General features: G+C 35.7%; 1 protein-coding gene across 1 annotated transcript in view; it reads left to right on the forward strand.

The window, feature by feature from the left end:
- CLGN (calmegin) overlaps positions 1-23,893 on the forward strand; it is a 51,897-nt gene that overhangs the window by 27,425 nt on the left and 579 nt on the right. The window contains exons 6-14 of the mRNA XM_039249151.1: positions 1,147-1,228; positions 2,622-2,814; positions 6,374-6,563; positions 14,707-14,820; positions 14,941-15,091; positions 17,874-18,089; positions 19,367-19,492; positions 19,718-19,886; positions 21,617-21,717. Coding sequence (XP_039105082.1) covers positions 1,147-1,228; positions 2,622-2,814; positions 6,374-6,563; positions 14,707-14,820; positions 14,941-15,091; positions 17,874-18,089; positions 19,367-19,492; positions 19,718-19,886; positions 21,617-21,717 — 1,342 coding nt within the window. The remainder of the gene's footprint in view (positions 1-1,146; positions 1,229-2,621; positions 2,815-6,373; positions 6,564-14,706; positions 14,821-14,940; positions 15,092-17,873; positions 18,090-19,366; positions 19,493-19,717; positions 19,887-21,616; positions 21,718-23,893) is intronic.

Genomic DNA, 23,893 nt, shown 5'->3' on the forward strand with positions numbered 1-23,893 from the left:
GGCTCAGTCAGTTAAGCATCCGACTTGGGCTCAAGGCATGATCTTGCAGTTTGTGGGTTTGAGCCTTGTGTTGGGCTCTGTGCTGGCAACTAGCTCAGAGCCTAGAGCCTGTTTCAGATTCTGTCTCCCTCTCTCTCTGCCCCTCCCCTGCTCACACTGTCTCTCTCTCTCAGAAATAAATACATTTATTAAAACATGTCTACAAACTGTCAAAATTTTATATGCTTTTTTGTTTTTTACTTTGGTGTCACTAAAGTATTTTTTAGAAACATTTGAAACTACAGTCCTTTCTTAAAATTATCACTGGTTCCTGTTAGTTCTCTAATTCTCATTTCTTTTTCGTTTAATTCATTAAGCCAGATCACAGCCATTGGGTTTTTACTGTTTTTCACTCTGAGGGCCATTTCATTGATTATTTCACGTATAATTCATCAGTTTACCAAAAATCTCTCCTAAATACTGCTCGATATGCCTATGTCTTTGCCTAAAAAAGACTATTTCCTTAAAAACAAAAAACAAAAAAACCCTTTGCTAGAGATGATGCAGTGTTGCAAATCCATGAAAAGACTCTCACGTCAGTTCATTCTTCCAGTTGTCTTTCTGTTTCCTGGATATTAAGGTCTGAAGTACTCTAGGTTATTCACTGAGATTATGAAATCTCTTTGGTGAAAGTATTTAATTAAATGTACGAACTATGTTAACATCTAGATGAAGTTGAACTACAATACAAATTAGTGATCTGTGTATCTAAGATCTTAGAAATCTATTGCTGCAGCTATGGTCCTCATAATTTTTGTCTTTTAGTTTATTAAGAAAATGTATAGTGTATACCCTAGCTGAATTTGAAGTTTCCTATTCTGGTTTTAAAGTATCTTATTCTTAAAGCAGCAGTTTTGATGGAAAAATTATTTCAACAAGTTGGCTGGCTTTTCTATAGTTGATTATAATCATTCTATTAGTATTTTAAGAATGTGCATAGAAAAAGCATTTTGCTTATTCCCTATACATTGTGGATATGCTTTATATGAGCTTTCTGGTAATGTAAAACATTTATGTTTAAATGAATTGAGAATAATACATTCGGTTTGAAGAGCAATTAGTAATTTTTTATTTATCAGCAGTATGATTCTTTTTCCCTTCATTTAGATATGAAGTAAATTTTCAAGATGGCATTGATTGTGGAGGTGCATACATTAAACTCCTAGCAGACACTGATGGTTTGAATCTGGTATGATATTTTAATGTTTAAGAAAACCTTATTAAAGTTTATAATATTTTTAAGAAGCAATCAATAGAACAATTTTTATTTTAACTGAAATAGAAAAGAACTTTAAAAATCTTTATCCAGCATGAGTCTGTATAGCTTTCAGAGTGTGTCTTCCAGTTTCATATGCAGCTATGTTACTTGATGGCATCAGTTTTGTAATCTTTAGCAAAATAATAGTTTGCTGTGTCTAAGTAAAAAAATAACATGATGCTTATAAATGTCATGGAAAGATCAGCGTGGAGTTATTTTCTTTACAAATTAAGAATCATAAGTTTGTTTAGGGAAGTAAAATAATGGAGCAAAACAGTAAAAAGGAAAGGCCAAAGAACCAAATAAAAAAGGTAGGTCAGTTCAAGAGTTGGAAGTCCACAAAAATAACCAGGTTAAAAATATTTTCATAATGAAGCAAGTGTATTGGAACTATTTTTGAAGGTTGGAAACATTTCTTATAGCATTCTCCTACAACAGGCTGTATCAGGGCTTCTGCATATAACAGACATAAGATAAATGAGGCATCAATGTGATATTTGTCAGAATGCATGGCTATGCAGGGGCTCTGAAACATATTATTAGAATTAGGGAAAAGGGAGTCCATTTGTAGTATATGTTGAAGCTCTTGGGTATTGGAAAGTGACTGTCACTCAAAGGTGTAATGACATAATGAAATTAAGTACCAAGTATTTTTCTCAGCACTTTACCTGATTAACTCAGTTAATCCTCAGGGAAACCTTTAAGGTAGGTACTATTATTATCTCTATACTTGAGAGGTGATGAAATAGGACTATAGTAAGACTAAGAAATTTGCTCAGGGCCATATGCAGTTGGTTAAGTGGCAGTGGTAGGATTTTCATCCTGTTATCTGACAACAGATCCCCTGCTTTTAACCAATAGGCCATGCCAGATAAAGAGAAATTACTAGTAGTAAGATAGGGAGCATGTCTCTGTGTCTGTTTTTGTGTCTTTACCCTGTGCTCTGGAAGGTCATTTTCTGGTGTCTTCTTGAATAAGTAATCATTAAGGTCATTAGTATGCTTTCCTCTATGCTTAAATTTTCTGAACAAAATATTAATAGTGCAGATTTAATTTAATTAATAAAGTAATTCAAGCTTATTATGTTGTTGCTAGGGTGGTTTCAGCATCTCTCCTACATCTTCAGGAAGTAGTCGTGCATTTTTTAAAAATCTATTTTTGAAGTAAAAATTGGATTTTCCACATCCTTTATTGTCACTTGTGTCAAATGATTCTTTGGTGAATTCGCATTTAATAGATTTTTGTAACTCCTGCCCAATTGGATAGAATAGAAAAATTCATTAAATAATCCTGGACTAATCCCAACACTCATCTCTCTTTGAAGGAAAACTTTTATGATAAAACATCCTATACCATTATGTTTGGACCAGATAAATGTGGAGAAGATTATAAACTTCATTTTATCTTCAGACATAAACATCCCAAAACTGGAGTTTTTGAAGAGAAACATGCCAAACCTCCAGATGTAGACCTTAAAAAGTTCTTTACAGACAGGAAGACTCATCTTTATACCCTTGGTATATCCTTTTAATTAATTCATTCATTCAAAAATATTTGCTGACTACGGATATTTTCATGGCAAGGGATTTGGGAGAAACAAATATGTATCCTGCCCTTGAGGAGCTTATCTTTTTAGGATAATTATAATGCATATAGTGCAGGTAGAAAGTAAAGTGCCACGGAAGGTGCAGATGAGGTACAGTTAAGAGTTCAAAAGCAATATTAATTCCAGTTTGGAGACTCAGAGAAAACTTAGAGATTATGTATTAACTAGTCTTGAAATGTAGACAGAACGTGGAAGATAGGAGAAGAAAAAGACATTTGAGGTGCTGTGACATTAGTGGTAGTGTAAAAATAGAAAACTGGAAAATAAGATTAAAAAGGAAGAAGTCCTTGATGCCAAGCTAAGAAGCTTGGACTGTACAAGCAGTTGTGATTGTTGTTAGACTCTACCTCATGGTAGTTGTGGCACATATTTAAACTTGGAAAGGGAAAATATTGAACAACCATTACATTAACATACTTAGCTTTACTTTGTAAATAGGAGTTTGCATAGACATGGAGTGGGAGGAACATTAGAAGGAATTGTTTCTCCTCTTCCCAAGTACCTATGGTTATGGAGCTTTGATGTATCTATGATTACTTAAGATAACAGCGTGTCAGAATCTGAAGGACAGCTCTATCCAAGACTAAGGTATTTCAGGTTTTTTTCCAAAGACTGCGGTTGCGGAAACATTGAGGTTGTCTGCCAAGGCAATGACCAATTTTCTTTTTAATGTCAGTGTTGATATCAAAGAGCTTTTTCTAAAATTGGAAAATGGAACTGATGTTTTGGGGAACATAAAGTAAAAGTCATGAGAAGTTATAACTAGAACAGAACAAATGAATTTCATTAGACTTTGTACAAATTTGGGGAAAAGCAATGTGGTATAATATATCAAAGACTGTAAGAGGATTATGTGTTTTGAAACCACAATTCCATTTTCAGGAATTTATCCGAGGAAAATATTCCAGAAGAAAGAAAATGAGCTATGTGTGAAAATGTACTGTAAATTTAAAGCAACCCAAATGTTACAGTAGAAATTTCATATGCAACATAAAAATGATAACTATCGGGGCGCCTGGGTGGCTTAGTCGGTTAAGCGTCCGACTTTCGCTTAGGTCATGATCTCGCGGTTCGTGGGTTCGAGTCCCGCGTCGGGCTCTGTGCTGACTGCCAGCTCAGAGCCTGGAGCCTGCTTCAGTCTGTGACTCCCTCTCTCTCTGACCCTCCGCTGCTCACGCTGTTTCTCTCTCTCCTAAAAATAAAAAAAAAAAAAAAATGATAACTATCAAAATGTTTAGCAACAAAGGAAAATGTTTACAATATTAAAATGTTAAAAGAAAAGGAGATTCAAAGTGGAGGTATATCATTATAGCGGCCACTAGGCAAATTATGCAAGCAAATAGAAAGACCAGAAAAAAAAGAACTGATTTTCATTAGTCACCTGATAACATACCATGCTCTGTGCTAAATACTTGCTTTAGAACCATCATGTGATATGAACAGTTTTTCTCTATTGTACCTTAACTTAGGTTAAGTAACTTGTTCTAGGAAATAAAAGTAAATAGTAGGACTAGAATTGAAATTCAAGACTGACTCTTAAACATTTGCTTTCTTACTACTACACACAAAAACTTTTCTATACTAGGAATATTGAAAAACTTAAAATTTTTTTTCTTGTAATACCATTATTTTTTATGACATTACTTTGTAGCTGTTCTAAGAACTTTACAGAGTACCTTTAGAGGCATAAAATCCAATGCCTTTTATTGTTAATTCATTTAAAATATTTAATACAATTTTAGACAAAAAGTGTCTTTTCACATGTTAGGATTTGTCATATGCTTTTTTGTTTTAGGCGTGATTTTTAAAAATTTAAGTTGCAAAATTTAGTCAGAACACTCTTTTCAAGATTTTTCTTGAAAATGCCATTTAAAAAATTTTTTTAATGTTTTATTTATTTCTGAGAGAGAGAGAGAGGCGGCATGAGGAGAGGAGGGTCAGAGAGAGAGGAAGTCACAGAATCAGAAGCAGGCTTCAGGCTCTGAGCTAGCTGTCAGCACAGAGCTCGACACGGGGCTTGAACCCACGAACCATGAGATCCACAAACCGTGAGATCATGAGCTGAGCTGAAGTCGGATGCTTAACTGACTGAGTCACCCAGGCGTCCCAAAAATGCCTTTTTTGAATTAGGAAAAACTCTAGTACTTTTTTACATTTAAGATCTTACTCTTAGCTCTGCTTAAATCTTGATTTTTTCCATATGTAGTAATATAGTTTTATAATCTCAGCTGCAATAGAAGAGGAAATATTGGAGAAAAAAGGGAGAAAACATAGTGTTTTCATTATTTGAATTTGTATATAAATTGCAGTATTTGATTTTGATAAAAATGATTTGGCATTGTTGTTACTGAAACCACTGGAGATTGTTCTTGCTTCAGAACTATTTTCTTCAGAATGTGGTAGCCTATTTACTAATTAAGTCAGGATGATCCTGACACTTGCTGAGAGCTCCTACTTCTTTAGCTTATTGAAAGCAAATGTTAGACATTTATTTTCATCTATTGTTCTTTCCAAAGATCTAAAATTTACCCAGTGACCATACCCCCCAAGTTTACAGAAGGAGGACTTTTATCATTACAATGAAAATTTTGGCTTGGATAGTTAGTTAGTCAGTTAGTTAGTTTTAGAGATGGGGAGGGGCAGACAGAGAAGAAGAGAGAATCCTAAGCAGACTCTATGTTGGGCTTGCTCTCATAACTGTCATGAGATCATGACCTGAGCTGAAATCAAGAGTCAGATGCTTAACCGACTGAGCCATCCAGGTGCCCCTAGCTTGGATACTTTTAGAGAGCTAGCATTCACCTCCAAACAAACATATGTAAACTTTAATATTTTCAGTCAACCTTAAGATATGTTACACTACAATGTATGAATCATTGAATTTAAAATGTCAGTGAACTTGAAAATTTTCTAGGAAATAGTAATCATGCATCAGTGTGGATTTCCTGATTTTGGCGACTAGATTGGAGTTATATAGGAGAATGTCCTTGTTTATAGGAAATGTACATTAAAACATTCAGGGATGATATGTATGAGGTTAGTAACTTAATTTCAAGTGGTTCATGTAAAAATAAAGTTCTTTATAGTGTACTTGCAACTTTTGAAGTTTGATATAGTTTCAAAAAAGTTCTTTTAAAATACTGAAGAGGATTGGGTTGCATTCTGTAATAATAAAAAAGTGAAGCTGACTGGTTGTGTGAGTCCCAAACTGATAGCTATTGGATATTCTTCATTTGAGAAGTAATGGAGCATGTTATTAAATTATTACTTAAGACAAAATTTTATCTTTGGTTTTAGAAAGCACTTTACCTAGTGATCTCAGCACATTTTGATTTAATATTTGATTGTAATTCCTCTATTTCTGGTTGATAAAAATTTTTACTCATGAAATTTAGGGTAGATTTTTATTTCAAAGATTATCTTTAAAATATCAGTCATTATAAGTGTTATTTATTTAAATTGGTCTTTAGTGATGAATCCAGATGACACATTTGAAGTATTAATTGACCAAGTAGTTGTAAACCAAGGAAGTCTACTAGAAGATGTGGTTCCTCCTATCAATCCTCCCAAAGAAATTGAAGATCCCAGTGATAAAAAGCCTGATGAATGGGATGAAAGAGCAAAAATCCCTGATCTTTCTGCTGTCAAACCAGAAGACTGGTAAGCAAAGAATTCAGGAGCAAAGCATTAGTTGGCGTAATTCAGTAATGAGATATTACATATAAATGAAATTTACAATCAGTGAAACATACTCCTTTAGTGTCAAAATTACTTATTTTGACTATTTGGGGTGAAATACTTTTCTAAAGTAGACTTTGTATTTTCTTGCCTTTTAATTATCTTAATTTTCATTTTAATTAATATTTTTTAGTATTTTTTCAATATTTTTTTAATGTTTCTAATGCTGTGGGTGGGGAGCGTTACATGAATCTAAGAGACTAACACTTCAATTTTAATTCCTAGTTTGATCTTTATCATGTATGCGTGTGCATAAATTACATAGTCTTTTCAGTTAATGATTACTGGTTTTACAATACACTTATATTCAGCATCTTCTAAAGCCATATAGGATTCATTCATACTAGGTTGCTTAGCTGAATATTTGTGTCGTTTTCATTCTATAGGATTATGAATATTTTCCTTAAAAGAAATGTACTCAGGGGCGCCTGGGTGGCTTAGTCGGTTAAGCGTCCGACTTTCGCTTAGGTCATGATCTCGAGGTTCGTGGGTTCGAGCCCCGCGTCGGGCTTTGTGCTGACTGACAGCTCAGGACCTGGAGCTTCAGAGTCTGTCACTCCCTCTCTCTCTGACCCTACCCTGCTCATGCTGTCTCTCTCTCCTAGAAATAAATAAAACATTGAAAAAATTAAAAAAAAAAAAAAAGAAATGTACTCAGTTTCTGAGTTCCCATTCAGATGGTGAGAGAGGACTGTTAGCTCACTCTAACTCTAGTTCCTAAGAGTCAGGAATCTGGGAGTGGCTAGCTGACTGGTTCTGGCTGAGGCTCTCCAGAGGCTGGAGTCAGGCATTCATCTGAAGGTCTGGCTACTGGAAGATCTGCTTCGCTTTTTAATTGGCTAATGTGGCTGTTGTCAGGAGGTTTCAGGGCATTGCCACTTGGGCCACTCCTTAGTGCACTCATGACATGGCTGATGATGTCCACCCTGTCCCAGAGGGAGTGACCCCAGAGGGAGAGAAAGCACAGCCACAGAACTTATAATGTCTTTTTATAACCTGATCTCAGAAGTGACCTGTCATCACTTCAGCTGTATTGTTTGTCACAAGACTAATTCTGCCTGGTACATTTGGGAGAGAACTACACAAAGGTGTAAATACTAAGTATGATTTTAATGTTTATTTTTGAGAGAGAGGAAGAGAGTGTGAGTGGGAGGGGCAGAGAGAGAGACATACACACACAGAATCCAAAGCAGGCTCCAGGCTCTGCGCTGTCAGCACAGAGCCCAACACAGGGCTTGAACTCACAAACCTCAAGATTATGACCTAAGCTGAAGTCAGACACTGACTGAGCCCCACTAAGTATGATTTTTAAAAGTTCTTTTCTTAGTTTACTAAGAGTTTTGGTTTTTTTCCATGATTGGATGTTGGATTTTGTAAAGTACTTTTGTGCATGTGTAGAGATGACCATGTAGGTTTTCTCTTTTCTTTTCTTTTTTAATTTAAAACATATTTAAATTTTAAATTAAATTTTATTTTTTTATTTTTTTAAAAATTTTATTTTAGAGAGAAAGAGCAAGAGGGGGAGAGGGGAAGAGAAAATCTTAACAGGCCCATGCTCCACGTGGAGCACAATGGAGGGCTCCATCCCACGATGGTGAGATCATGACCTGAGCCAAAATCAGAGTCGGACACTGAACCAACTGAACCACCCAGGCGCCCTTCTTTTATTTTCTTAGTATGCTGAATTATATTGGTTGATTTTCATAATTAGGCTAAGCTTACAGTCCACTTGGTCAGCAGGAATTGTCCTTTTTATATTTGCTGGATTCTTAATTTTTTAAAAATATTTCTTTATTTTTGAGAGAGAGACAGAGTGTGAGTGGGGAAGAGCAGAGAGAGAGGGAGATACAAAATGTAAAACTGGCTCCAGGCTCTGAGCTGTCAGCACAGACCTCGATCTGGAGCTTGAATTTGGGAATGGTGAGATCATGACCTGAGCTGAAGTTGGACGCTTACCTGACTGAGCCACCCAGGCGCCCTATATTTTCTGGATTCTAATTGCATTTTCCTGTCAGATTTATTAAAGTGTCATTTTCATATAGGTTAATTCATTTATTTTAGATACACAGTTCTGGGCATATTGACAGACATACACAATGATGTAACTACTACCACAATCATGATATGGAATATTTCCATCATTCCAAAAAGGGCCCCTCATATCAATTGTAATCAGTTCCTCACACTCTTATCCCTTGCAACCACTGATCTGATTTCTGTCTTTTAGACCTTTGCTTTTTCCAGAATGTCCTATAAAATGGAATTACATTATATAGCTTTTGTTTCTGTTTCTTTCACTTAGAATAATGCTTTTTGAAATTCATCCATATTTTTTCTTATATCAGTAGTGAGTTTTGTTTTAGGGATTTGTATGGATTTATCATAATTTGTTTATACAGTCATACATTGATGGAAATTTTGGTCAGTTCCAGTTTGGAGCAATTATGAATAAAGCTATTATAAACATTTATGGACAGGGCTTTGTGTGAACATAGTTTTTCCTTTTTCTTGGTCAATACGTAGGACTGGGATTGTTGGATTCTACAATAAGTATATGTTTAAATTTCTAAGAAATTGTCAAAATTTTCAAAAGGGGTATCCCATTTGCATTCCCACTAATACTAAATAAGAGTTACAGATGTTAAACATTTACAGCATTTGGTATTATCTATTTTTAATTGAGATATAATTGACATATAACATTACATAAGTTTCATTGTATAACATAATGCCTTGATATGTGTGTAAATTGCAAAATGATTATCATATTAAGTGTAATTAAAATCCATTGCCACACAGTTATACAGTGTGTGTGTGTGTGTGTGTGTGTGTGTGTGTGTGTGTGTGTGTGTGTTTGATGAGAACTTTTAAGATCTACTCTCTGAGCAACTTTCAAGTAAATGATATATTATTTCTAACTATAGTCACCATGGTATATATTACATCCCCAGAACTTATTCATCTTAGGCTTGTACCTTTTGACCTTTGATATTATCTATTCTTTGTTTTTGTTTTTATTTGACTTTTCTAAAAGGTTTGTAGTGATACCTAACATAGTTTTTATTTGCATTTCCCTAGTAACTAATCATGTCAAGCAACTTTTCATTCACTTGCCATTCATATAATTTCTCTGATAAAGTATATTTTTTAGTTTTTGTGCCCATGTTTTAATTGGATTATTTTATTGAGTTATGTTATTAATTGGATTATTATTGAGTTATGAAAGTTCTTTATATTCTAGATACAGTAATTGTATTAGTTATCTATTGCTAGGTAACAAATTACCCCAAAATTAGCAGCTTAAAACAACATTATCACAGTGTCTGTGATTCATGAATCTCCAAACAGCTTAGCTGGGCCTTCCAGCTCTGGATTTCTCACAGGCTGCAATTAAGATGTCACTGAGGACTAGTCATCTAAAGGCTCAGCTGGGAGTGGATCCACCTTCAGTCTCACTCAAGTGGGTTTTGGCAGAATTCCGTTTCTCAAGGGACTGAATTGTCATTGTTGGACTGAGAGCCTCAATTCCTTGCTGAGTCCTGTCTTGGTTGCTTGCAATCTAGGCCTCTCCATAGAGTAGCTCACAATATAGTAGCTCTCTTCAAGGAACCAAGAACAAGGGGAAGAGAGTGCAGAGAAGATGGAAGTCACAGTTGGAGTGGTTTTTTTTTTTTAATGTTTTATTTATTTCTAGGAGAGAGAGAGAGACAGCATGAGCAGGGGAGGGTCAGAGAGAGAGGGAGTCACAGACTGAAACAGGCTCCAGGCTCTGAGCTGGCTGTCAGCACAGAGCCCGATGCGGGGCTCAAACCCACGAACCGCGAGATCATGACCTAAGCGAAAGTCGGACGCTTAACCGACTAAGCCACCCAGGTGCCCCTTAATTGGAGTGTTTTAAACTGTCTTCATTTAATGTAATTATTAATATGATTGGATATAAAGATACTTGTTTTCTTGCTACTTGTTTTCTGTTTGTCCCATATATTCTGTGGTACTTTATAAAATATTTTTTCCTGACTTCTTTTAGATTGAATTATTTTGTTTTGTTTTATTTTAATATTGTATTCTTTCTTTCCTATCGGCATATTGTCTTTTCCTCTGTGGTTTATTTGTTTTGCATTTCTAACATATTTCAGTCTACTCTCAACTAATATTATACCACTTTATGTCTAAGTTAGTCTTACCAGGGTCTTATATTTTTTTCTTCCATTCTTTGTGTTGTTATCATACATTTATGTCTATCTATTCTATGGATGTCACAAATTTATTCTTCACTCAGTATATTTTTAGACAGCTATTAGGAGAAAAGTTCTTTTATTTACCCACATAGTTACCACTTATGATACTCTTCTTCTTTTGTGTAGATACACATTTTCATTTGTTATTATTTTCCCTTCACCTGATAAAATTCTCTCAACATATTGTGGTGCATGTCTGCTGTCATTGAATCCTCTCAACTTTTAAGTATCTGAAAATTTATTTTACCTTAACTTTTGAAATATATTTTCACCATTACAGGCTGATAATTATTTTTTTCTTTTTTTAATTCAATATAATGTATTGTCAAATTGGCTTCTGTACAACACCCAGTGCTCATCCCAACAAGTACCCTGCTCCATGCCCAGCACCCACTTTCCACTCTCCCCCACCCCCATCAATCCTTAGTTTGTTCTCTGTATTTAAGAATCTCTTTTGGTTTGCCTTCCTCCCTCTCTGTTTGTAACTCCCCCCCCCCCTTTTCCCCATTGTCTTCTTAAGTTTCTCAAGGTCCACATATGAGTGACAACACATGGTATCTGTCTTTTGTCTGACTGACTTATTTTGCTCAGCATAACACCCTTCAGTTCTATCCACGTTGCTACAAAGCAAGATTTCATTCTTTCTCATTGCCAAGTAGTACTCCATTGTATATATAAACCACATCTTTTTTATCTATTCATCAGTTGGTGGACACTTAGGCTCTTTCCATGTTTTGGTTATTGTTGAGAGTGCTGCTGTGAACATTATGGTACATGTTCCCCTATGCATCAGCACTCCTGTGTCCCTTGGGTAAATTCATAGCAGTGCTATTGCTGGGTCATAGGGGAGTTCTATCGTTAATTTTTTGAGGAAACTCCATACTGTTTTCCAGAGCGGCTGAACCAGTTTACATTCCCACCAACAGTGTAGGAGGGTGCCCGTTTCTCCACATCCTCGCCAGCATCTAGAGTCTCCTGATTTGTTCATTTTATCCAGTCTGACCAGCGTGAGGTGGTATCTCAATGTGGTTTTGATTTGTATTTCCCTGCTGATGAGTGACATTGAACATTGTTTCATGTGTCTGTTTGCCATCTGGATGTCCTCTTTGGAAAAGTGTCTATTCATGTCATCTGCCCATTTCTTCACTGGATCATTTGTTTTTCGAGGGTGGAGTTTGGTGTGTTCTTTATAGATTTTGGATACTAGCCCTTTTTCCAGTGTCATTTGCAAATCTTTTTCCCATTCCATTGGTTGCCTTTTAGTTTTGTGGATTGTTTCCTTTGCCGTGCAGAAGCTTTTTATCTTGATGAGGTCCCAGTAGTTCATTTTTGCTTTTAATCCCCCTTGCCTTTGGAGATGGGTCAAGTTAGAAATTGCTGTGGCCAAGGTCTCAGGGAGGTTGTTTCCTGCTTTTTCCTCTAGGGTTTTGATGGTTTTCCATCTCACATTCAGGTCTTTCATCCATGATAATTACTTTTAAAGTCATTTTTGAGTTGTCTTGAGGCTTGCATTGTTTCCAGTGAGAAGTCAGTTGTTATTCTCATCCTTTTTCTCCTTTATCTGATATGTGATTTTATTTCTGTTTGGTGTTAAGATTTATTGTTACTAGTTTTCAATAATTAGATAGTGTTATGCTGTAGTTGTGTGTGTGTGTGTGTGTGTGCGCGCGTGTGCACGCGCACACACTTTCCTTGCTTTCCAGCTTTTCAGAATGCAACTGTACAGTTTGTATCAACTTTGGGTAATATTTGTCCATCATTTCTTTTTTGTTTTTTTAATATTTTTTTCTTTTCACTTTTAGAGCAAGAGAGAGCATACACAAGTTGGGGAAAGGGACAGAGGAAGAGAGAGAGAATCCTAAGCAGGCTCCACACTCAGTGCAGGGGGTGGAGGGTGGGGGCCCAGTGCATGGCTCAATCCCATGACCCTGGAATCATGACCTGAACCAAAATCAAGAGTGGGCCATTCAACTGACTGAGCCACCCAGGTGCCTCCTGGCCATTATTTCTTTAAATATTTGTATGTACCTCCCTGGCTCTTTTTTTAGGACACCAAGTAAATGTATGTTAGACTACTTTATATTGTCTCACAGGTCACTTAGTATCTGTTCATTTTTTTAAGCCAGCTTCTCCCTCTCTGCTTCATTTTGTTTACTCCATTTTTTCAAGCTCTTGTTTATAAACATTGGGGTTACTACCAACTCAGAAATAGAGTGTTGCTCATGGATAACCAGAAGTGTTTCCTTCTTAATTCTCTTGTAGATAAAGAGAGATACTGATTTATCATAAAAATGTTTTTGCATTCAAGGAAATAGTATCATAGGGAAGTAACTTTTATAAGGAAGGAAGAACAGCATGGTTTTTTAAAAATTTGATAAAAAGTCATAATTTTCATGAATTCATTACTTTCAGAAATGGCAGGAGTACCTCCCTCATTTTCTTCCTTGTTTCATGTTTGTTTACCTATAAAGAGTAAGGCTGAGAAGTAAGTTTGCCCTGAAATCAAAGAAATTGCTTATAATAAGCTCTTTCTGATTGTGATACCTGTTAGAGTGTATTTTATGAACTGATAAAAGAAATGCTCCCTTAAATTTTAAATTCTAGTTACTCTGAGCCCTGAGAGACTCATTGATTGATAGTAAGCAAATACAAGTCTTTATATATAGAGAGTTGATTGAGTTTATTTTGTTACTTAGATTTGTTAGAAAAATTATAATGTAACCTCTTGTTTAAAATTTGTACTTTTTTATAAAAACAAAAATTATACCAGTAGTTTTATTTAGTACTATGATTATGTTTATATACTTTAGATATTATTATCTAAGAGTAATTTTTTAATGAAAATTTAAAATTAATAGAATTAAATATGGAGAATTTTAAAAAGAATAATATTGGAGTAGGAAGACCTTTCCAAATATGACATAAGGGGCACCTGGATGGCTCAGTCGGTTAAGTGTCCAACTTCGGCTCAGATCATGATCTCATGGTTCGTGGGTTTGAGCCCCGCCTCAGGCTCTGTGCTGACAGCCAGCTCAGAGCCTGGAGCCTGTTTCAGATTCTGTATCTCCCTCTCTCTCAGACTCTCCCCTGCTCATGCTGTCTCTCTCTCTCAGAAATAAATAAAACATTAAAAAAATTCAAATATGACATAAAATTGAAGAATCATAAAAGAAAATATCAATAAATTTCAACTACATGAAAATCAATTATTTGAATATGACCAAAAAATACCTACCATAAACTATATCAAAAAATACATGAGAAATAGGAAAAAATATTTTCAATTCAGAGCTAATTTCATATTAATTTCTAATATATTCCAGGATACTCATTATAGCATTATTTGTAATAGTAAATTTTTGGAAACACTAAATGTCCCTCAAGAGTAGTTCATCTAAATAAATTACGGTATATCCACAAATTAGAAAACTGTACAACTGTTAAGAATGAAGCAGTATATATGTATATAAAACAGAGCTCACAGAGCAGTGTTGGCACATAGTGGGCTTCCAATATGTATGTGTTGATGAATTGACGAGTTTTTAAGTAAACAGAAACAATGTCAAGCATACTTTGTGTAGAATGCTATCATTTGTGTAAAAAAAAAAGTATATTCCTATGTGCTAATATGCATGTAGTACAATGGAATATATACAAGAAAGTAGCAAGTTAGCAGAAGATTTTGGTGGATGAGAAATGGGAGAGATAGTAGGCACAAAGGCAGAAGGGTAGGATATACCTTTTGGTATCTTCTGAATTTTGTTAACATAATGCATTTTTAAACTTTTTGAATAACTAATACTTGACGTAAAATACTGTATTTGCAGGGATGAAAGTGAACCTGCCCAAATACAAGATTTAAGTGCTGTTAAGCCTGATGGCTGGCTTGATGATGAACCAAAATTTATTCCAGATCCTAATGCTGAGAAACCTGATGACTGGTAAACATTCATCTTCAATTGTCAATTTCATCCATTTCTTACTTGCTTTTTGTTACTAGTTCATATGACTGACAGGAGATACTTGAGGTTAATGTATTTGCTTTGTTCTAATTTCCTAAGGAATGAAGACATGGATGGAGAATGGGAGGCACCTCGTATTTCTAATCCAGCATGTAGAATTGGGTGTGGTGAGTGGACACCTCCCATGATTGATAACCCCAAATACAAAGGAGTGTGGAGACCTCCAATGATAGATAATCCTAACTACCAGGTAATAACCACTTCTTCAAATTCCATAGTAAAGTGTAAAATGCTGTGATATTTCTATTATATATCTAGTTATTGATAATGCTATGTTAACTTTTAGAAATTTGATTTGTAATAGCATACTTTAGCTATCTTAAGTCAAAGAAAGGGCGCCTGGATGGTGTTCAGTTGGTAAAGCATCTGGCTTTTGGTTTCAGCTTATGTCATTATCTCAAGGTTTGTGAGTTCACACCCCACATCGGGCTCTGCACTGACAGCACAGAGCCTGCTTGGGATTCTCTCTCTCCCTCTCTCTGTCCCTCCCCAGTTTGTGCACATTCTCTCTCTCTCTCTCTCTCAAAATAAAGAAACTTAAAAAAAATCAAAGAAAATAGACTCCAACTAATTTATTTAAAAGAATTTTTATTTTTTTATTTTTAAAAATTTTTATTTTTGAGAGTGAGAGAGAGAGAGAGAGAGACAGTGTGAGCAGGGGAGAGGCAGACACAGAATCTGAAACAGGCCTCAGACTCCAAACTGTCAGCACAGAGCCTGACGCGGGGCTCAAACCCACAACCTGTGAGATCATGACCTGAGCCAAAGTCGAGCGCTTAACTGACTGAGCCACTCAGGCACCCCTAAAAGAATTTTTAATGTTTATTTATTTTTGAGAGAGAGTGAGAGACAGAGCATGAGCAGGGGAGGGAAAGAGAGAGAGAGAGGAAGACACAGAATCTGAAGCAGGCTCCAGGTTCTGAGGTGTCAGCACAGAGCCTGACGTGGGGCTCGAACTTATGAACCATGAGATCATGACCTAAGCCAAAGTCAGACACGTAAGTGACTGAGCCACCCAAGTGCCCCTAATTTATTTTAAAAAATCAAGTATTCTTGGAGTGCCTGGGTGGCTCAGTCAGTTGGGAATCTGACTCTTGATTTCAACGGGGGTCAATCTCCCACAGTTCGTGGGATCGAGCCCTGTGTGGGGCTCTGTGCTGAGGGCATGGAGCCTGCTTAGGAGTCTCTCTCTGCCCCTCCCCTGCTCATACTCTGTCTGTCTTTCTCTCAAAATAAATAAATAAACTTCAGGGCCCCTGGGTGGCTCAGTGGGTTAAGCATCCAGCTCTTGATTTCAGCTCAGCTCATGATCACAGGTTCATGAGTTCAATCCAGGCATCAGGCTCTGCACTGACAGTGTGGAGCCTTCTTGGGATTCTTTTTTACTCCCTCTCTCTCTGTTCCTCCCCTACTCGTTCTCTTTCTGTCTCAGAATAAATAAATATACTTTTAAATAAAGAAACAAACTTAAAAAGAAATGCAGAATCTCAGGTCTCAAACCTACTCAATCAAAATCTGCATTAAAAAAAATGTAAAGTATTCTTGGGGTGCCTGGCCAGCTCAGTGCATAGAGCATGTGACTATTGGGGTCATAAGTTCAAGCCCCACATTGAACAAAGAGTCTACTTTAAAAAAATGTAAAATATTCTTTATGTTATTTTCTGGGGGAATAATATTAAGAACTAAAGATCAGTCACTTTATACTGTATTTTTCTCTGTTAATTGATGATCACTCTGCAACCAGTTTCTAGTTTAGAATTAAATACAAGAAATGAGTTCTGATCAGGAGGCCTCACATTGTACATTTTAGTAATTGATACCTGTACTTAATTAATGTGCTCCTTATTTTTTGCTGTTATTAAACTTTGGATTTTTTTTTTAAATTTTTTTCTTTATTTCTGAGAGAGAGAGAGACAGACAGACAGACAATGTCAGCAGGGGAGGGTCAGAGAGAGAGGGAGACACAGAATCTGAAACATGCTCCAGGCTCTGAGCTGGCTGTCAGCACAAAGCCCAACGCGGGGCTCAAACTCACAAACTGTGAGATCATGACCTGAGTCAAAGTCAGACGCTTAACCAACTGAGCCACTCAGGCACCCCTAAACTTTGGATTTTTTACAATATGAATTGGATGTCTTTCAGTGTACTGAGATTTTTGGGTCAAAATCTCTATATTATCCATTTAACCCTATAGTTTTATCTAATTATTCATTGACATTTTCTAACATTTATTATACATATGCAGTTACATATTCTAATTGTTTCCTCTTTTTTATAGCATCCATCACAGAATGCTTATTTTGGTAGCTTCCTTAATATCTGTGTCTTTCATTACTTTAAATTTAATAAAAGTAGAACTATGTCTCTCTTGATCCTCACTCTATCCCTAGTATCTGGCATAGTGCCTGGCACAGGATAGACATATATGACGGATGAGTGAGTGAGTGAATAATCATATTGTCGAATTTTTTTGATTTGGCTGAGTTTAATCATTTAAGATTTAATGGAACTTTTATGTTGAATTTTTTTCTGAGGTGCAGCATAATTGATAATTGATGCCCATCATGCGTATATGTTAAAGGAATGGATTCATATTTACCATACAGTAATCTCTCTGTTTTGGGCAATATTAATGACTTTTTACGTTTAATAACTTTGCTAAATGTAAAATAAATTTGTATAAAGTAGTATCACTTACTTGTGAAATTTAATTACTCAAGGTTCTATGTGTGTTGAATTTTCACTTTGTGGTTTTAGAGTTTTAAGTAAGTTTTATTCATAGGGAATATCGTGTACAGAATGAGAAGAAAAGTTTTTATTTCCAATGACTTGCTGATGAATTAATATCACGTAAGATTTTCTTTCTTTTCCAAATAATACTGCTGATTTTGTTCAACAGCAACAACTTCTTGAATAGCATTTATAATGATATTATTTTATTTGAACATGTCTTTAAATTCTTTTTCTTCCAGGGAATCTGGAGTCCTCGAAAAATTCCTAATCCAGATTATTTTGAGGATGATCATCCATTTCTTCTGACTTCTTTCCGTGCTCTTGGTTTGGAGCTTTGGTCTATGACCTCTGATATCTACTTTGACAATTTTATTATCTGTTCGGAAAAGGAAATAGCAGATCGCTGGGCTGCCGATGGTTGGGGAGTGAAAATAATGATAGCTAATGCTAATGAGGTACAGTATTTACTGTAGAGTAGTGATAGGACTTCGTCCTGGTTATAGCTTATACAAATGGCTCTAAAAGGTAAATAAATACACAGTCATTACTAAATGCCAAAGAAATATACTTAAGTAATTTTATGTAGATAAAATACTTAGCTTTATTATATTATGAAATAGCTTCATCATGAGCTATATAATGAATTGTATGTGTGTATATCTTCACTCATTAAATTATGATAGCATAATGTAATTTAATTGCTTACTTGTTATTTATAAGGAAACTACTTAATATCTTTGTCACCTTGTCACTTCAAGGCCTAAGTGGTAACAGTAATCTAAATATTATTCTTTATTCATTGTAACTACTTTTCACTTTAAAGGAGTACAGAGAACTTTAAAATTTTTTATTATTAAATTATGTTCCAGTATTTTTTACCTAAATCTTAACAGTATTTAGAAACAGTAAGGTAAATATTTCAACACAATGCATCTTGGACAATGTATCTTTAAAATCAAGTTCTGTAAAGAAAAATACCTTACATTTGGTTTCTTTGGACATTAGCAAAAGCCATCAAAAGAATAGGTACAGAGATTTTCACTTAGAAACTTTCTTAATTAAAGCATTTAATGAATTTATATTTTATTTTAATGAAACAATTTCCTCACTGAAGATTATGTATGAAATTTGCTAATAAAAAAAAGAAAATACAGTAATTCACAGGTTGCTCTTGTTAATATGTTCTTTAAAAGTACAGCATGAGGGGCACCTGGTGGCTCAGGTGGTTAAGCAATCCAACTCTTGATTTTGTCTCAGGACATGATCTCGTGGTATGGGTTCGAGCCCTGCATTGGGCTGTGCTGACAGCACAGTGCCTGCTTCGGATTCTGTCTCCCTCTCTCTCTTTCTCTCAAATAAATAAATAAATGTACAGAATGCATTATCAGAGCATTATATACTTCTAAATAAAAGAGATAATGCATCCATAGAGAGTCGTTCTGTCCTGAAGTTTACCAAAAAATAAAATTGTCATAATTCTTGCTGGTAGGTTAGTAATTTCTACCTATGTAGTAACGTATCTTCTACTACAAAGTCTCAAACAGTGATACAGGCTAATAGAGTTTAAACAGTGCAGTGTATAAGATGGGAAAATAAAATATTTTTCGCTTAGAAGTTCATCATTTCTTAATATGAAGCACCTACATAAAATAACTTGTTTTTTTGTAGGCTGTATTTCCTCATGAATGTCTATGGAATCTGAATTTCACATCTATGCCTGTTTCCTCTGCAGCCTGGTGCACTTAAACAGTTACTGGCGGCCACAGAAGAGCGCCCATGGCTGTGGCTCGTTTATCTTGTGACGGCAGCGCTTCCAATAGCATTAATTGCTTCATTTTGTTGGCCAAGAAAAGTCAAGGTAAAGAAACTGAATTTCCTTCAACTTAAAATAAATATCTTAGTATGTAGGAGTTCTGTGAATTGAGCAAGTGATTTCTTAAAAGCAATAAGCTAAATAAATTTCCTGTAAGTTTTTTACTGTGTTCACTATGCTTAATATCAGTTATTGCAAAAAAAAAATAAAAACTTTAAAAAAAATAGGGCTTTGCTTTCACTAAAAATAGCTTCTGTTAAACTACCACAGAAAAAATATGAAGATTCAGAGTATAAGAAAACTGACATATGTAAACCACAAACAAAGGAAACAAAGGGAGCACTAGAGCAAGAAGTGAAGGAAAAGAAAGCCACGCTGGAGAAACCAGTTGAGTTGGAAGAAGAAAAAAAGCAAAGTGATGGTGAAAGTCTTGAAAAAGGTAGGGTAATGATAGCGAGTTGTAACAGGAGCACTCCCTCCCCCGCCCCCCCCGCCCCCCGCAAAGCTCCTAAAAAGAGTAGATTATCTAGTAAACACTAGATGTCGCACCTACTAATTTTCAAATATGTACCTTCTGAATCCCCAGGAGCACATGCCTAGGGCAGAAAGGAGTGATGGCCCCTGTCTGGGTTTGTGCCCCGAGCAGCCATTGCGTATAGTTTTTGTTCTCTAGGAAGAAAGAGATTTAGCTCTCTTTCAGTTGCTTTGGGGCCTGAATCCAGTGTGTCCTAGCTTTTTGCAGGGACTTTTCTTACCTCGAAGAATGTAGATGAAATGAGAGGTACAGAGAGCACAGCTTCTGAAGGAGAGGACTAGGTTTAAGGCAGGTGATTGTGGCAACAAAATCAATAGCAAGTCTTTAGTTTTTATTATTATTTTTTTTACAAATAGTTTATTGTCAAATTAGTTTCCACATAACACCCAGTGCTCATCCCCACAAGTGTCCTCCTCCATGCCCATCCCCCCCCCCCCCCCACATCCATCAGTCCTCAGTTTTTGTCAGCATTCAAGAGTCTCTCATGGTTTGCCTCTCTCCCTCCCCCCACCATTTCCCTCTTCTTCTCCCCCTTGTTCCTCCATCAAGTTCCTCCTAATCCTCCTATACGTGCAAACATATGATATTTGTCCTTCTCTGCCTGACTTATTTCGCTCAGCATAACACCCTCAAGGTCCATCCATGTTGCTACACATGGCCAGATTTCATTGTTTCTCATTAGCAAGTCTTTAGATAGGGAAAAATCTGTTAGAAGATCGCTAACAGGATTGATAGGGGAATTCCAGTCCCTGCCCAAAGACTCCCATTCCGGGTTTTTCTTCCCACCTCGGGTTTTCCTTCCCACCCCACTCGCCACAGGAACAGACTATAAATTGTCACCTCTGCTAATGCACTGGGCTCAGACCTCAGGAGAATGATCTCCTCTGAGCCCACCGGTGTAAATAAATCTCCTGCCTTCCAAGATCTCTGAGTGCCGCTTGACTCTTCCGCCGGATTATCCAGACCAGAATCCGTAACACTTTCAGTGGCTGTGGTTCATCAGATAGTCTATCATATAGAATGAATAATTTAATGTCCCAAAAGGATTGCTGAATCATATATCCCCTTCTCGCCCTATACTAAACTCCTAAGGATGTTAGAACTGAAGAACTGAGGCTTTGGGGTGGGTCTCCTTTGAGACTTTCTTTTGCTCATCTAGGTAGAAATAAAACTATTGATATTTACCAGCTGTCCCAAGTCAAGTTCCAGACTGAGTTCCCTTACAACTTTAACTATGTCGTGAGCACTGTTTTTAACTTAAGAGTTGATAAAGGAATTGACTAAAAATCGTACTCTCAAAAAAAAAGCGCACACATGCATATTTCCATATATATATATATATGTCCATATGTGTGTCCAAGTGTATACACATACACAGATATATATTTGCTTTCATATTACATGTAAACTAAATGCTTATGAATTTCTTAAACCTGTCCCTTCCCTCAAAAATGTTGATTTGTTTATAAAATGTGGTAAAATAATGAGTATTTGTATTAATTTTTAGAAATTTCTAATAGTAGAAATTGATTTTAAATACTGGAATTTAAATAAATCTCCTTATTATATTTAATACTTCTCAGTAGCAAAATTCTAACTCAAGTCTCTGCCTGTAATAAAAATCTATATTCTAGAAGAGGAAGGTGAACCTGAGGAAAAGAGTGAAGAAGAAATTGAAATCATAGAAGGACAAGAAGAAGGTAATAAATCAAATAAATCTGGATCAGAGGATGAGGTAAGCAGCTCTTTAACAGAAGATACAACTATTTTTTTTATATATGATTGTTATCCATAAAGAATTATTTTAATAAAAGCAGTCTGGTTTGTAGAGAATTTTTTGCCACATTTCTCCCAGGTTTCATAAAAGCCTCCATATTGTTTTTAAAATGTATCCATAAAGAAGGCAAGAAAACACTGTAATTTATATCACCTTAATGCCTAAAAAGAAACAGCATGAAGTAAGTGTGGGGTTTACAAAATCCAGAGAGCTGCATCTGTAAAATATTATGACTTTAAAGTATTCTGTTGAAAATTATTATAACAGACCACCTGAATATTTAAAAAGTATTTCTGTTTATTACAGGGAAGTTTTCTTTATATCTTATCGTAAAAACGTTCTTTTTGTCTGAAAAGCTTATTGTCACATTTTGTAATATTTCATTCATTGGGTAGTTGAGTACTATCTGCCTGATATGGTGGGGTTTGTTTGTTGTTTTTTTTTTCCAAATCTTTAAAGAACTAGTTTTCCCATTCATTTGATCTGTCTCCCCCTTTTTGTATCCTGATATATAACAGAACTTTGCACAGTGCCTCTTTTTATGCAGTTATGGAATCAGAAACCATCCAGGATATGATTCAGAACTTTCTCTTTTGCCCAGCATGTACCAAAGGCCTATTTTCTCTCTTTGGTAGCCCTTAGGAGCAACCTGATCTTACCCCAGTCACCATCCTCACCAGCCTTATTACTCATTAGGGTAAAAGCACAGTTTTGCCTGGCCTGCTACATGTGATAACATAAAGTTTCTGTCTTGTATGTTTGAAGAAATCTCTCACACTTCTTTCATTGTTATTTGTTTTCTAAAGGTTATTCAGTATGTAGACTTGGTGACTGGTCTTAATTGCCTTGTGAGTTTTGGGGGGAACATTAGTATGAATATTCGTACTTAGAGGAAGCTGGGTGAAGATAATTTCTTCCCGGACAGAGTTTTAAACAATCATTGTTTCACCTGTCACTCTCTTAATAATAATACTTGCAGTCATTCATTTGAATATATATCTAGTTATATTTTGCTTCACAAAATATTTTAAAATATTTAAAAATATGTGCTTTTAAAAATATCTTGGGGCACTTGGGTGGCTCAGTCATTTAAGCATCTGGCTCTTGATTTTGGCTCAGGTCATGATCTCACAGTTGTGGTATTGGGTCTATGCTGGGCATGGAACTTGCTTAGGATTCTCTCTCTCTCTCTCTCTCTCTCTCTCTCTCTCTCTCTCTGTTTCTGCCCCTCCCCTGTGCTCTCTCACTTTCAGGGAAAAAAATTGTCTTTTACTTTTCTGTCAGTGAGCTAAAATTAGCCAATTTTTTGTATAGTAAGACCTTGAAAAGTAATGTGTTTTGTATAACACCATATAATACTTTCATTATTTATTTATTTATTTTTAGAGGGGAGATGGCAAGTGAGTGAGGGACAGAGAGAAAGAGAAGGAGAGAGAAAGAGAATCCCGTGAGAGTCAGACAGAGAGAAATAAGCAGGGCTCACCTGACGCATGGTTTGAGATCACCCAATGCAGGGCTTGCACTCACAGGATCCAGGGGACTCAAACTCATGAACTGTGAGATCATGACCTGAGCTAAAGTCAGATGCTTAACCAACTGAGCCACCCAGGCGCTCCTTTCACTATTTTATTTTCTTACACAAGTTTAATTTATGTATGAATGCTTATTCTAGAAGGATACGGAAAGAAAAATCCCAAATTATAAATCTGATGTTTCCCTACCCCCCTTCTAATTTTTCTCAAAGTACTGTGTGCCAGAAGTTCTGAAAAAGTCTCTGTAAATCCAGCTCAGCAATTCGTTACTTATGGAACTATTGTGATGAAGTTAGTGTTTAAGATCCCACAATGAAAATGTCATACAACCTTGAGTTAACTATAACACTGAGATTAAATTCTGAATGATAAAATCATGAATAGACTTGTTAGCAGTATTCCTTGTCAGATGCATATTTGGTAAGCAGAGTTATTCTAAAATGTAATCATGCCAAAAGATGAACAAACTAAAACACATTAATTTATGTACACATTTTTGAGCAGTTTCATGAATTAAAGAACACATATAAGGTAGCATTTGTTACATTTTAGAGAATAAGAAATATGTTATTTACTACTACCTACTAGTTACCCACTGTATG

The sequence above is a fragment of the Hyaena hyaena genome, unplaced genomic scaffold (assembly GCF_003009895.1).
Source record: "Hyaena hyaena isolate Hyena2069 unplaced genomic scaffold, ASM300989v1 scaffold_333, whole genome shotgun sequence".
Taxonomy (NCBI): Eukaryota; Metazoa; Chordata; class Mammalia; order Carnivora; family Hyaenidae; genus Hyaena; species Hyaena hyaena.